The 14,888-nt window shown below is 44.0% G+C and overlaps 1 protein-coding gene across 3 annotated transcripts in view; it reads right to left on the bottom strand.

Moving 5' to 3' along the window:
* Positions 1-14,888, bottom strand: part of LOC100541983 (contactin-4) — a 249,894-nt gene that overhangs the window by 52,269 nt on the left and 182,737 nt on the right. For all 3 annotated transcript variants that reach the window (XM_085235518.1, XM_085235519.1, XM_085235517.1), the window contains exons 7-9: positions 14,053-14,256; positions 7,873-7,975; positions 7,151-7,335 (exon numbers count right to left, since the gene is read on the bottom strand). In XM_085235518.1, coding sequence (XP_085091644.1) covers positions 7,151-7,335; positions 7,873-7,975; positions 14,053-14,256 — 492 coding nt within the window. The remainder of the gene's footprint in view (positions 1-7,150; positions 7,336-7,872; positions 7,976-14,052; positions 14,257-14,888) is intronic.

Genomic DNA, 14,888 nt, shown 5'->3' with positions numbered 1-14,888 from the left:
CCTCATGCAAAATTACCCTTTGGTTTTGGAGATGACACAAAACCTCTTTCTGTTGTTACTTTCACAAACACCATCAGCCTACACTTATTTACAATATTTTTCAGAAAGTCTCATTAAAAATAAAGGACATTCAGTCTTTTTAGTTGTCATTTACCCTACTCTGGAGCAAGAAAATCTGAGAGACTTAGTAGGAAGGTGTTGCCAGCAGAGGTCTCCAAGAACCTGATTAATCCCTCTTCACATGCAATCAAGATAAAAAAACAAGCAGGATTACTCCCAGACAAAACAAAGCAAAACAACAACAATAAAAAAAATGCATCTCTTTTGAATAAAGACAGGAACCAGAAAAAGAGGCCTGAAAGGATACATTTAAAAATACACAAAAATGTTAAGTTGAACACAAAGTTGGTACGCCTATACCTAAAAAACTGACAAGTGTACTGCTAGGTGATGCTGGATATACACATTGAGAGAGCTCAGTACCTTTCCAAACTCTTTTCAGGCTGTGACAGATGTGTGCCTAATTCCACATCTACCACTTAAGCATGCTTCCTTTCTCACTGTATCTATAAACAACAAAGTTTAGTAGAAAGCTGAAGAACTTTGCACAGAATCTGAAATCTGCCTCAAGAAATACTCTAAGGGACTTGCAAGAAAGGCAGAAAGAAAAACTGAATGTAATGATGATGCAGGAGCAATACCTGGAAATGGGAGGTGAGCAGTGCTTGCATCTCTGACTGCACCTTCCTGCCCTGTAACGTGTTTACCTTGTTTATTATCTGTTTCTAAAGTGATGTGAAAAGGAAAGGGTTTAAATGTAGGAAGATGAAAGTCAGCTCTGTCATTTAAAGTACTAACTTGAAGAACCCCACGCAACTCCACAGGCTCGCTGGCTCAAGGATATTTGCAAATTACTCATGAGTTTACGTATTTATTATTCTAAGAGCATCTAACTCATAATTTTGAAGAAAGTCTTGTGATACCGTGAAAGGAGCTCTACAAAACCACACAGACCCATTTGCCTTTTTTGCAGAGCTGAGTGTTTTACTGATTTCCCACATGACAACAAAAAAAGCCAAACAAAACAACCAAAGTAACCTGCAGAGAAGGAAACCCGTCAAAGGCACAGTAGGCTCTACAGAATATAAATGTAAGCAATGTAAAAAGAAAAAAATATATATATATCCTTTTGGGGAGCAAAGTAAACTCAGTTTTTTATCCTTATTTCAATTCAGTACTTATCCTTATTTCAGGCAATCATAGTCCTCGACAAAGGCAAGTTCTTACTCATGCCAGTGAAAGACTGATATCCATCCAGTCTTTCTTTTACGGTGTGCATGTTACAAATGTGAAGTCCTGCACATGGATGGACACAAAGTCCATCCCTGGAGGCATTCAAGGTCAGGCTGGATGTGGCTCTGGGCAGCCTGGTCTGGTGGTTGCTCACCCTGCACATAGCAGGGGGTTGGAACTGGAGGATCACTGTGGTCCTTTTCAACTCAGGCCATTTTATGATTCTACCCTAGGTAACAGTGCAGATTCCAACCACGGTGCTGGAACCACAGGAGCCACTGCCAACCCACCCACTGCAACACTGCAGGCTCGCCCCACCATTCATCCTTTCCAGTTATTTAAACTAGTTAAGCTTCGCTCCCTACAGCTATTTATGCTGCAGATGACTACAGAACAAGTGTACCAGGTTAAAAATAAAGCTCAGCGAAACCTGGAGGAGCCCTATGTTTCCCAGAAACTTCATTCTCTGCTGCTCTTTGGGAGACATTTCTAATTAGGTCAAGCTCTCCTTTGAACAGCTCATTTCAGAGAATACCAGGCATGCTCTTGACTTAATCTTGAGTTATACACAAGGGTTGGTTCATGTAGCAAATATGTTTGAACCACCAAATGAGAGTCGCCATAATATAATGAAATTTGACAGTCTCCCACTGGGGATCGTACCAAGACACAGTAATGTGACACAAGATTTCAAGCACGATAATTAAAATAATTCAAATAAGGATTTGAAACCTGCTCTGTGCTAAAAAATTTTCTGGTATCGCTGCATTATTCAAACTAATGAAAAGGTTCAATTTTTTTAATTTAATGGCTGGTAGTGGTGTTCTTGAAAAAGTCCTTTGTTTAATTTCTGTGGCACAGAGCAAAGAGGAATTCTTGCATATGACGGGACAGGAAACATTTTGACTCTGTTAGGAGTAGTTTGATGTTACTGGCTTTGTTTGGAATCTTTCAGGAAGAAAAATCTGGTACTAAAGAAAACAATTACACAGAATTTGATTAAGAATTCAACTGAGTTGCAAAGAAAATTCATATGCTACATCTACAAAGCAGAAGAAAAAACATTAAAATATGACGCACAAGGGAGCTTTAAAGAAAAAGGTGAGAGAGCTGTCTGGAAATTGTGCTCAGGTGGGCAGGAAAAAGTGATGGCATGGGTCTAAAAAAAAAAAAAAAAATTGCCTTTTGTTACTTTTCAGACTTGACATGAAGTGGGGCATTTTAAACAAGGTGATCAAGGAATATGCTCAGGTATTCTCCCGCTCCTTCATGAGAAAAGAATCTAGAATGAGTCTGTTCTTTGTAATAAATGGAAAGGCAAAAGTTGGCACTGGAAAGTTGGACCAGAAATCACATCCTAAAAGGCTTCTCAAAATGAAATGATAGCCAATGATGATGCAACACATCAGAAATAAGTAAGAAAAACAACAAATTATGGGAGTGACATGAGAAACAAAACAGAAATAAATCTGTAGGACTTTGTAAGCCTTTGCAAGTTCAAAACAGCCAAAGAGATTGAAAAAAAATGAGGTACTAATACATACACAAAATCCAATTCTTGGTTGGTGTATATTGATTTCAGTGTTCCTAAGCCAATTTATAGCAGCTGATGACCTAGTGTAGGCTGTGTAATTCATCATTAATGGCAGATGGAAGGCTGAATGACTGTCCATTACTATATCTGTTATGAGGAGACTGAGACTGAGCCCAGGACCAGAGAAGCCCAAAGAAAGCTAAGCACAAGAAACAGGAAAAACAGATGGGAGAAATACATGAGTAATTAAAAATAAAGAATACAGCTGGTGTATAAAGTTTGTGCATGCGTCACCCTGGTCCAAGTGGGGATATAGCTTCTGAAAACAACACCCATATGTCCTTAATTCGTTCTCAATCACCACAGGAACACAGAACCAGACAGTTACCTCTTTTCCTTTTCTTTTCTTAATTCTTTTCTTCTGACCTCTGCTGGGAGGACTATTTGAAATCCATACAAGTCTCAAAGATGTGCAAATCCGCACCAAAGTCATTGCTTGAATGTCACGTCTAAACCAGGTCCCTTCACTCACCTACATCTTTGAGTGGTTCAATACTACCATTTGGGCAGCTAGTCTCCTTTCTGCCTTTCTAGAAGACTACCACAGTGAACTGGACAAGGAGCTCTCGTTGGGACTAAATATTAAATATCAGAGGAAAAGAAACAAAGGAGAATTCAAAGGAGTTAATCTAGCAGATAGAAACTACTTTAACTGTCCTCTCCTTGTATTTAATTCCTCTTCCATAAGCTATTCTTTGCCAGTGCACGATTCTCTCCCCTTATATCAACTACCAAAGGACTTGTGCACAGGCACATTCATACAGACCAGACCCCAGGGACTGATTTATTTTTAACCACCGACGCTCAAGATGGAGCTACCCAGGAGAGTAAGGAAGATGCAGGATGCTCTTTGAGTTGCCTTCGATCCTCATTTCTCCTACCCACTTTAGTTTCTCCTGACAAAGAGCTATTTTTAGAAGGCAAAATGACAGTAATTTGAACACTTTTCCCTGAATCTTCCAGAAACAGATTTCTCTCTAAGCAGGTTTCTAGCCATCCCTAGGAAAAAAGAAAGTGGAAGAGAAAGACACCTGTTCTCCATGCAGAAACCCCCTATGGAGGAAAGGCTTCCTTCAGGCAGCACATTGTTCAAAGCTCATGAGTTACTTTCCCTCCTGCACTGAAGTCTGAGGAAAGGCACACTCCATTGGTAAGCCATCATCATCCACGGAGAGCGCAACCAGTGGCGAAGGGCACTGCAGAATTTGCTCCCAAACACAGCACTGCTTGTGTTAAGGACAGCTTTGGTGCCTGGCAGGTCTCTAGAGGGTCGTTAACCAGGAGTTAAATTGGCACCATATTCCACAGCAACACAACATTTGAGACTTTAAACAAAATTAACATTGAGATGCTTGAAGGTGAGAACTTGCTTTCTAATATGCCTCCGTAGCAGATAGAAAACTGAGGTTTCTAGTGAGACATGCAAATTATAATTAATAATAACGCATACTGGTGCTATTAGTGTTCATTTTATTGTGCTTTATCAGCCCGGTAACTCATTTTCTTTCAAGTGGTTTTGATTTTTTCAGCAAATTATTTGTGATCTGGGGCCTAAATGGAGTAGAGATATACAACCTCCTGATTTTAACTTACGTAAATTTCCTTGTCAGACTTCTAGCAAATGAGGAGCATAACGTGATTTCTACACTTGAGCTCATTTTATAGAGTGGCATAAAGTAGCTTTAGCAGAAATAAAACTCAGGTTCATTCATGAGAGGGGGACTCTTCTAATTGTAAAATTAAGGAGCTGTATACATTCCTCGTGGGAGTTTCATTTGAGAAATATTTAATCTGAGAAGTGGCCCGGGCAATTAAATGGTTTCTGCTGAATATTTTACAAAGTGCTGCAAAGAAAAGTAATTAGTTACAAATAAGCCTGTTTCTTCCTAATACAGATGCTGCTGTGCTGATGCTTTCAGAAATCATTCTGCCTGCAGTTATTCCTCCTCACCTTGGTTCCAGAAAGATGCTTGGCAGGGAATGTATGAGCTCAGCTCAGCTAAAGGACTCCCAGTCCTTGGATATTTTCCAATACAGATCCAAGTATCACACCAGTCCTTGGATATTTTCCCTCACTTCCAGCTGTGTAAGACAGCTTAGATCTGACTGCAAATACCAAAGCCAAACTGCTTGTTTCTGATCCTAACTCTGGCATAAACACCTTCCTGGTGGTGCAGCACCTTCACAGCCCTAATGGTCCCTTTCCTCCTTCTCTCCATTTGGGTGCTGGACCCCAGCAGCCTCCTCCAGCATCAGGTGCAACGTGTTTGTAGGAGCTAAGTACAGGTGGGAATGGAAGACAGTGGCTTTCCAGTTTAATTTGCTGATTCTCCGGAGCCAATTTCAGGTACATGGTATCATGTTAGGAGTGGCAGACAGAACAAGAGAGTCTTATGGCAAAAAAAAAAAACCTGAGTGATCTATCATTCAGAGGTATAACAGTCAAGAAAACAGGTACAAGTCACAGTAATTGCATTAACACCAACATGTTTTCTATCGTGTAGGTCTATCTATCAAGAAGGACACGCAGCATTCAGAACAAAGGCTTCTGGAGAACAATAAAGCACAGACTGTTGTAGGGGCTCAAAGCGGAGAAAATGGAGGAAGAACAGATCTTGCACATTTAATTAACCTTTCCTGCCGCAACGAGGATGTCAAACAACTTTCATGTCACTGATATGCTAACAGAGGAAAAAATAAACATTGATACAAGAATGAAATACAACAGAAGTCAACCTTTCCTGACAACTTCCAGGAGCACTGAAAGAAGTTGACAATGCAGGCAGGGCTGCGTTATCTGCAGCAAGCAGGCAAATTTGAATTTCATTTTCTTTTTCTTCTCTATTTTTTTTAATACTTTGCACACAGGCAGATAACTGGGTTTAAAAGAGTCTGGCCACTGTTAGAGCCAGATTTTAATCTCCAGGCCTACGATGTAACAGTGTGCCCCTGTATGATGCTGTGCACAAGCCCGAGCCCCGTGTCCCACATCCCTGAGCAGCAGCCCCTGCCCCACCAAACCAACTACAGCTCTGCCAGCACTGCTCTTACGTTTCAGTAACAGCATAGTACTTCTCAGCATTAAAAAGAAAAGTGATTACAGGAAAATAGCTGTCATTCAGTCTCAACAATTGATACGAACTGCCTATGGTAAGTTGCCCTCCTTAAAAAATTTCACTGCCATGTGAAATTCAAAAGCCTAGCGTACAGGAAATAGAAAACCCAATCTTTTCCAGTGCTGAATGGCTGCCACATACAGGCTGGCTGTCCTTGAAAGCTGAGTATGTACAGACCAACCACTCACCATCGTGACAATGAGCATCCTTTTTAGTGTATTATGTTTAAAAACAGAAATTAGCACAGACTGACACCCCTCTGCTTACAGGATGAAAAGGAGATGTAAAGATGGTTCACAACATCACAAACAACAGAGAGAGGAGGATGCTGCTCTTCCCATAGGACCTTTATTTTCTGTGCTGAAAAGACACCTTAAAATTGACATAAGCCATGGCAGCAGCTTTTTTGTATGGTCTGCTGCCCATCAGGAATGGGATCAGACTGGGTTACTCACTAAATCAATTAGATGATAATCTATCATTTGTTATGGTAGGAGTCTACCCTAGGCCTGAATAACTGTAGCCTTGGCCCTGGGCTAAGCCAAACTGTAAAACTGATGATGATGATGATGTTTCAAAACAAAACACATCTTTAGGAAACATTTCAACTAAAAAAAATCCTGAGTGTGATAGCAGCAGGTGCAGAAAGCCTTTAAGTGGCCCTGAGTCTGTAGGCTCTGACATGGTTAAGCCCTGCTTCCCAGGCTGGGCAACCACTATTGGTGATCCCTGCTGCAAACAGTCCTTAACTGTTATACACAATTAACATTTATTAACACAAGCTGGGGATTCCCCCTTCTGTGGAGCCACACACACATAATAAATCACAAGCTGTAAGCACCACCACAGATCCCTGCACAGCACTCCCAGCCATGGGAAGGGAGATGAAGCTCTTCAAGTTCTTTCTGTGTGTTACCAGGCCAATGTCCTCCCAGCGACGTGGTTTTGTTTTCCAGCAGCTCTGACTCTCAATCAATATGTGCTGTTCAGACAGGTTTTATTTCAAATTGCACCCTTCTCAAGATGTGCTGCTCATAAATTAGTCATTTTAAAAATCCGCCCCCCCCAAAATGACTTTCTTTCAAAATATTTACTGTATATCGCATCTGATGTAATAAAATCCCCTAAAAGCAGGCAATCTGCTTACCATAAAATGTCAGCTGTCCTCGTGCCACGTTTTTCCCTCTCACATTTTCAGCGACACACTCATAGAGTCCAGCATCTTCTTGCTGAAAATTTGGGATCTCCAGAAGCCCATTCGATCTGTGTCTCCTGGCTTTTCTGGGTATCTGTTTCCCATCTGCTCTCCTCCAGCTGATCGTAGGAACGGGGCTAAATGAGAAAAATAAAGCAAATAAGGTTTGCAGTAAAAGCTAGGGGTCTTGTCCTGCTAACCTCATGTCTGACCAACTGGAAACTGCTTCATGTTTGAGGATGATGAAGATGTGGTCAGCCCTGGGACCTGGAGTGATCTGCATATATATACTTTGTGTATCAATGGTGTACTGCTCAGGTTACCTAAAAAGCAGGAGATTGTGTTATAAAAACACAGTTTGACAAAACTGGGATTGGGTTTCTGCTGTGACAGTACATCCATTCTCTTAGCAATCCCACATTTTCATTTTGGAAGCGCTGCTACTATTTACATTGGGAAAAATAGACGGGCTTTAAGTCTAGCAGAAGCTCTCAGAACTGAAGATGCACAAGCATATCTGTACAAAATAAGTTATGCTTTTTGGTGAGCAAAGTCCCTGCTCCCCACGTGCTCTGTAATGAGTGCTGGCAACAACAACTCCTGCTGTGGAAAGCAAGGGACCGCCAGCCCTCGCAGCTGTGCTGTACACCAGCAGCAGAAGGAGCACAACTTACTTTCCCAGGGCAAAGCACTCCAGTTTCACCGCTGTTCCTTTTGCAGACGGAACTGTTTCTGGGAACTGCACTTCTATTTTCGGCTCGTATTCCCCCATCACCCCTGCAAACATAAAAGAGCGGCTAAGGCTGGGCTGAGGTTTGCCAATAAATTCACAAGCGTTCCTGCGCTACTGCACAGCTCTTCTCTACATCATTACTTGCCCAATTAATCCATTCATTTTAAACATGGCCTGTTTCTAACAGCCATGCCGTGTGGGCTCTCTTCCCACTTACTGCCAGAGGAAAATCGGAACCAGCGCTCCACGCCATCTGCCACAGATTAACATTTCTTCATGGCTGCACTACTTTTTGCTTTTGAATATTCGGAGGTTTTTGCAGGTAACTCGTGAGATAAAGCAATAATAAGGGGAGTTCACCACCTTCTAGAAAATGAAATGCAGAACAAATAGCCATTAGGAAGTTTTAAAAGCACTGGAGCTAATCAAGGCTTCTATTAACTTCAAGGATTTGGAGGCACGGAGATCACAGCAGACTGATGGGCTGTGGTTGTGGCACTGCTTCCTCTCTCCCTGTGTTGCAGAAGTAGCATGAGGTGCCTTCTGGCTTTTCTTTTTCACATTTAAAATGGTTTAAAGCTGAAGATGCTCACCCTGAGGCTTACATTGAGTGTCCCCTCACTTGCTGACCTCTGCACTGCATGTTGTGCTGCACTACCAGGTTACATCAGCGTTCTTCAACCCTTTCCTTTCACGTAAGTCCTGCTGCGACGTTGCACAAAGAGCAGCTGTTGCACAAAGTAAGCCATCCAAATGGAATGTGTTTGTTACAGATACGGATGCTGTCCCTGCACATGTGCCCTGGCCAGCACACAAAGCAAGAAGCACACGAGTCTGTCTGTGCTCCAGCATTTACAGATTACACAAAAAGGAATTAAGGAGCACAATCCCCATCAGCTCACTGAACATTAACAGAGCAGCCCTGAAGGGCTGGGGGAGACCAGTGCTATGGAGGCAAGTCTCTCTGCTCTCCTGACTGTGATTTACCAAATGGTGCCTAAATTCCTCTGCACTCCAAACGAAATATTTGCTGGGAGAGCTCCAGGCAGGACAAGGCGCAGCCATTGCCCAGCTGTTCCCTCGGACAGGGCTGCGTGAGCGAGCGAATGTTTGCAGCTCTTTTGCTGATATTAAAATTTACTGAGATCTTTTCCCCAGAGAGCATTTCCATATTCTACAGTGCCACAAATCTGGCAGCGGAAGAACCACAGAGCTTGGAGTTGGCATCCCTCAACAGATACACCTTCTGTGCCAGCCTGGCCAGATGCAGCCAGGCTCCTCGCTGCCTTGCACTGCTCAGTGAGGACTTCCTTGAGGAACCAATCACCTCCAGCCACCGTCCTCTCCAAGCAGAGCTCCCTGGTGCCCTGTCTCAGGGAGGATGCAGCACCCCCAGCCCACCACGGGGCTCCACTGGCATTGAGCTGAGAGGTGGGAGGCACCACAAAGAAGAAGATAGGAGATGCTCACAGGAGCAGTTTGCATGCCAACGCTTAATCCAGTCCATAAAAAGGAAAAGCGATAGGAGCGATTCTTTCTTCTTCACTCCTAAAGCAGTAATTTGGCCCCCTTATGCAAAGTAGGCTGTAAAGTATCATTTGACACTAACGGGCTATTTAGGAAATTAAGGCAGAATGTATTATTAATACATTCTTCACTTGACAGATCAGGCAATGAGGAATGGGAAGGAAAGAAAATTCTTTTTTTTTGCCTTCTCTTTCTTTGTTGTTCAGACTGCCTTACCTTGGAAAGCTGTGACCATGAGGGCACAAAGCCAAGGCAGACTGCTGAAGGCGCCAGGGCTGTAGGGCAGATCCCCTCCTTTCTCTTACACTGAGGAACTCAGTAGTTTAACAGCGTTACTGCAAACACTCCTCACTTCAAAACCAGCATCTGTTCCTGGAAAAACCCCCAGGATCCCATCACAGCCCCAACCACCCCCCTGGAGACACTGGGTGTACATCAAGTTCTGGCTTCTCTGCCTTAAAGGAAATACATGGGCACACTGGAGATACCTCACTACCAAATCTAAGCTCTTTTTCACACCAACAGTGCTTATTTTTTCCTGCTGTTCCTGGGTGAGTTAACATCTGACTTGGCATTGCAGGTGGAAAGAATAAGGGAGAACATAGAAGACTAAAATAGAGCCCGGGTTTGTAGCTTGGAGAATGCTTTCAGTGTCATGACACATCAGATGCTGTATGCGTTTGCAGTTCAGAGGATTTCATATTTTTCTCCCAGTTTCAAGGCTTAAAAACGTGCTTTTGGATGAAAGTCCCAGGAATTCAGAAGCAAACTCATTTGTCTGAGGATATGCATTTCCTGACAACACCTGTGAAATGTTAAAGTTTAATTGGCCCATACAGCTGCTGCTGACGGTAATTTCATTCCAGGTCTATTGCAGCTCTTTTCCACTATTACTGTTTTAATTTTGATGTAAAAACCCAAAGTGCATTTTAAAGAGAAGAAGTGGAGCACTGCAGAAGGGCTGCTGCGGCACTGGGACTGCAGCAGAAAGGTGCCAGGCAAATGCTTGGCACTCACAGGTCCCTGTTCTGTCTCAGCTGCACCAAGAACTGTGCTCCTGGTGGATGCCTTCAGGCTTTGGGGTCACTCCCAGCCTTTGGGTGCCCCATGCATTTGGCTCTTTATTATATTGCCCAGCATGGAAATCGTGCAGCGAGCCATTTCTGTGCTGCAGGAGGCTGTCAGCTACAGCAAGGACAAAACCAGGGCCAGGAGATGGATGGCACAGCTGAGCAGCCCACACCTCTGCTCTCCTCCACACACTGTGTCTTAAACCAGTGCCATTCCCAAACACCTTTAACTGGGTGTCATTCCCAAAGCCTTGTGTGGGAGCACGTGTGCTTTTCAGGGGGACAAACCTCAAATCATAGACGTGCAGTTTTGGGGACTGCTGCACTGACGTGATACTGCACTTATCCTTCCCAGGGAAAGCTTTTATCCAAGTGTCCTTGCTGTCAGATATCCATCTAGCTATAGAAAAGTATTTAAATGAGGAGCGATTCAGTGCATTTGTGGGAGGGAATTTTTAAGAGGAACAGCTGAAAACCCATCCTTTTCCCAGTACCTGCTGCACTTTGTCCATCTTACCTATCCCCACGAGATCACGCGTTGCTGGGACAGAGAGCTTGGACTACCAGAAGCGTGGCACAATGTGCTCCCACTGCCCTTCCTGGAGCCCTCTGGGGTATTCATCTCATAGAATCACAGAATCATAGAATGGCTTGGGTTGAAAGGGACCTCAAGGATCGTGAAGTTCCAATCCCCCCACCGCAGGCAGGGCCGCCAACCTCCATATCTAATACCAGACCAGGCTGCCCAGGACCCCATCCAACCCAGCCTTGAACACCTCTAGAGATGGGGCATCTACAACCTCTCTGGGCAGCTGTTCCAGCACCTCACCATTCTCTTGGTTAAGAACTTTCCCCTGATATCCATCCAAAATCTTCCCTCCCTCAACTTAAAACCATTTTCCCTTGTCCTGATGTTATCTATCCCTGTAAAGAGTTGATTCCCCTCCTGCTTGTAGGCTCCCTTAGGGGGGAAGTTCTTCCAAGGAGGAAGAGCTTTCTGGGGATAGCAAACGGTGCACACAGCAGCAGGAGGGGAGCCTGATTCCTGCAGCTCTGGTTGCTAAACACCTTTGCAGACAATAGCAGACCTGTAACTCCAGAGCACCACCAATGATAGCAAGCATAAAGAGAAGCATAAAGGCACAGGGAAGGAATGCAGTCTGCCCATCGGGTCAGGTCTTAGGCTGTATTCCTGCATCTTTCCCTTCTGCAGTCTGTACGTCAGAAGCCTGCTATGGTAAAGCAAGCCTTGCTTTAAAAACATGCTGAAAAGCTGTTTTTCCAAGATGATCACATGTAAGTAAAATAACCATGACTAAGATGGCAGGTATGCAGCATACAAAGCCTAACTGACTTGTGGCTGAGTCTAGAAAAATTACTGCAATACACTGAAGAAGAAAGGTGGAAAAACCTTGTGTTCAGGCAGTGATCCCAGCCCTGTGAATACTGCTCAGCAGCCCAGAGAGGGCAGCGGCTGCTGGGCTGGGGGGAGAGAGAGGAGGGAGGGTGCTGGAGCTTTGGCCACAAAGCGAACACCAGCTATGATTTCCGAGAAAAACAAATTTTAGAGATTTCTGTGAAGCCTTTTTGAGAATTCACGGCATGTATTTCAAAACAAAGCCAGTCAGGCGGTACCTCCAACACGTGTAATGCCAATCTCTTCTGTGCTGGAGGCGGTCAACAGCCCCAGCCCAGGCTGCAGACCCCCCTGGGATCCCCCCCCCTGGAGCTGCACAGGAGTCCCACGTGGGGGGAGCGGGTCAGTGACTTACATTAATCCATGGAGGCACATTATGCTTTTTTTCCCCATTAAATTCACTAATTGAAGTTAAATGGAACTGAAACACTAAGTGCTGATGAACCAGCCTCTGAGGGTACTGATTTAATGACACAGTGTTGTAAAGCAAATAACGTACATTGCTGGACACACCAAACAGGAATACAAAAGATAAACATGACACATTTGCCAATGGCAGCACCATGTGCCTCGTGTTTCACTCATTCCTCTTGTTCCCACATTCTGAGTATATGTACTTCATACGTAATTTCTCTTTTCAAGCATAACACTGTGTTCTATTCAGATTTGATAGGATTACTCTACGTGGAATGAAAAACTGAGCCTTGCAGATTTTTAAAACGAAGTTTGTGTCTAATAGTAGTGCACTCCTGTTTTAAAACGCACGTTCAACTTTTGATTACTGTCATCCATGGCTCTACAGACATTACAGCACCTTTGCTGTTTAACTCAGGAATGCATTCTGGAGCTCCTCAGAGGTTCAATTAAAGTTTCATATCTATAATAAACAGCAGAGTGCACATCAAAGGAATCAGAGAACATTCCTGCGAATTACCTCGGGAAGGCAATTGGTCTCTGTAAATAAAGCTGAGTGCGTGCAGAGGAGCGATGCGCTGGGGTAGAGCCCTTGGCAATGCACTTGACAATCAGGATGACTACTGATCATCATAGCATTACCCTCTGCTTCAGAAACACAGCAGACACTGAGCTCAGTTTTGACAAATGGAAGCGCTTTCCGCTAGGTAAGGCTTGCAAAAAAAAATTTGCCCCTTTAATACCTACAAACATTTCTCGTTCAGCGCTGAAAATGTTAACATGAGATGAATTTAAATACTTCTCCCTGTCTTTCACACCGTCTTAGTTTCAGCCGGATGGAATTGCTTTTCTCAGAGCAGCTGGTGTGATGACTTAGGCTGGACTCAGAGGACCACGTTTGCTGCCACTTAAACCACTGCATTTGTAGAGGTGTGCTGTAAGGGGAGCGGATCTGAGGCACAGAAGAGCAGCTGTCCTCACCCTGCCCAGCACAACAGGGGCACTGCTCGTCACCCCAGCCCATCCAACACCCCACTGTGGGACCTCTCTTATCACAGATGAACGGCTGCAGCTGGCAGCTCCACATCCCTGTCCTACACAGGAGGAATCTTTGTGAAATACCACTAGGTGACAACAGATCTTCTAAAAGAAGTTTCTAATAATACATTTCTATTTCTGGAATGAATGTCCTAAATGCTAGCCTTTAAACAGACGCTTCAAATTAACATGCAAATTTATTTTTCTTATCTCCTTAGAAATGACTATGATACAAATCAATTGCCTGTATAAATTTAGAAATCCTCTTTTGGTTTCTTTTCATTTTAATTTTTTTTTAGTATTATTCCACAAACTACTAAAAATAGCATGGATTCTGCTGGGAAATACAGCCTGAACTAACAGTTACTGAAACAACAAAGTGCTTTTGTACACTTTTGGGCTGCATAAAATGAACAAAACAACAGTATAGCCAAACTCTAAAGTCTGTTTTATGAAAGTTCTTCCAACAGTGGAAATAGCAACCTTGGCCACAGCATCACACAACCCACCAGTGTGAAGGAGGCTGAACCAACAGCTAAACCAGAGGTCTCGCAAAGCTCTGTGAAAGGGAAAATCCCTCTATTCTAACATGGAAATATTTGAGGCCATTCCTTAAATCCTGTGTGACAGCCAAAGAAACCCAAACAAGTCCTACCGTCGTTCCTGAGGATGAGCGGGGTGGGAGGGCCCAGGACCCGGCTGTTGGTCACCGTGTTGGTCACCACACACGTGTAGTTGCCCACGTCTGAAGCTTCCACCTTTGCGATGTATAGATTCCCCGTCTCCTGCGAGACGAAGCGGCGGTTGTCCTGGTGCACAAACGATGGGTACTCATTGAAGATCCAGGCGTAGGTGAGCTCTGGAAACATAGGGACCATCAGTGCTGGTGACAACAAACCCTTGGCTGAAGAGGGGCTCCAGTCCAAACCTCAACTAGAGCCCCGAAAATGATTTGCACCTTGCTCCCCTCAGTTAGGGAACACAGATACATCACAGCCCATGAAATGACCAAATAGCAAACATTTTGCAAGTTCTCATCATTTATGGCCAGAAATTTCCCAGTGTGACACCTGAAACACTTCTTCTACGAGGAAAGGTTGAGGGAACTGGGACTGTTTAGCTTGGAGAAGAAAAGGTTCTGGAGAGACCTCACTGTGGCCTTCCAGTACTTGAAGGGAGTGTATCCACAAGGGTGGATAGTGATAAGACAAGGGGGAATGGTTTTAAACAAAGACAGGGGAGGTTTAGGTTGGATATTAGGAGGAAGTTTTTCACTCAGAGGGTGGTGAGGCACTGGAACAGGTTGCCCAAGGAGGCTGTGGATGCTCCATCCCTGCAGGCATTCAAGGCCAGGCTGGATGTGGCTCTGGGCAGCCTGGGCTGCTGGTTGGTGACCTGCACATAGCAGGGGTTGGAACTGGATGAGCACTGTGGGCCTTTGCAACCCAGGCCACTCTATGACTCTATGACACTTCTGAGACTGCATGTACA

The sequence above is a fragment of the Meleagris gallopavo genome, chromosome 14 (genome assembly GCF_905368555.1).
Source record: "Meleagris gallopavo chromosome 14, MGAL_WU_HG_1.1, whole genome shotgun sequence".
Lineage (NCBI taxonomy): Eukaryota > Metazoa > Chordata > Aves > Galliformes > Phasianidae > Meleagris > Meleagris gallopavo.
The sequence above is the reverse complement of the archived record's forward strand: the minus strand, read 5'-3'. Positions and strand labels throughout refer to the sequence as shown.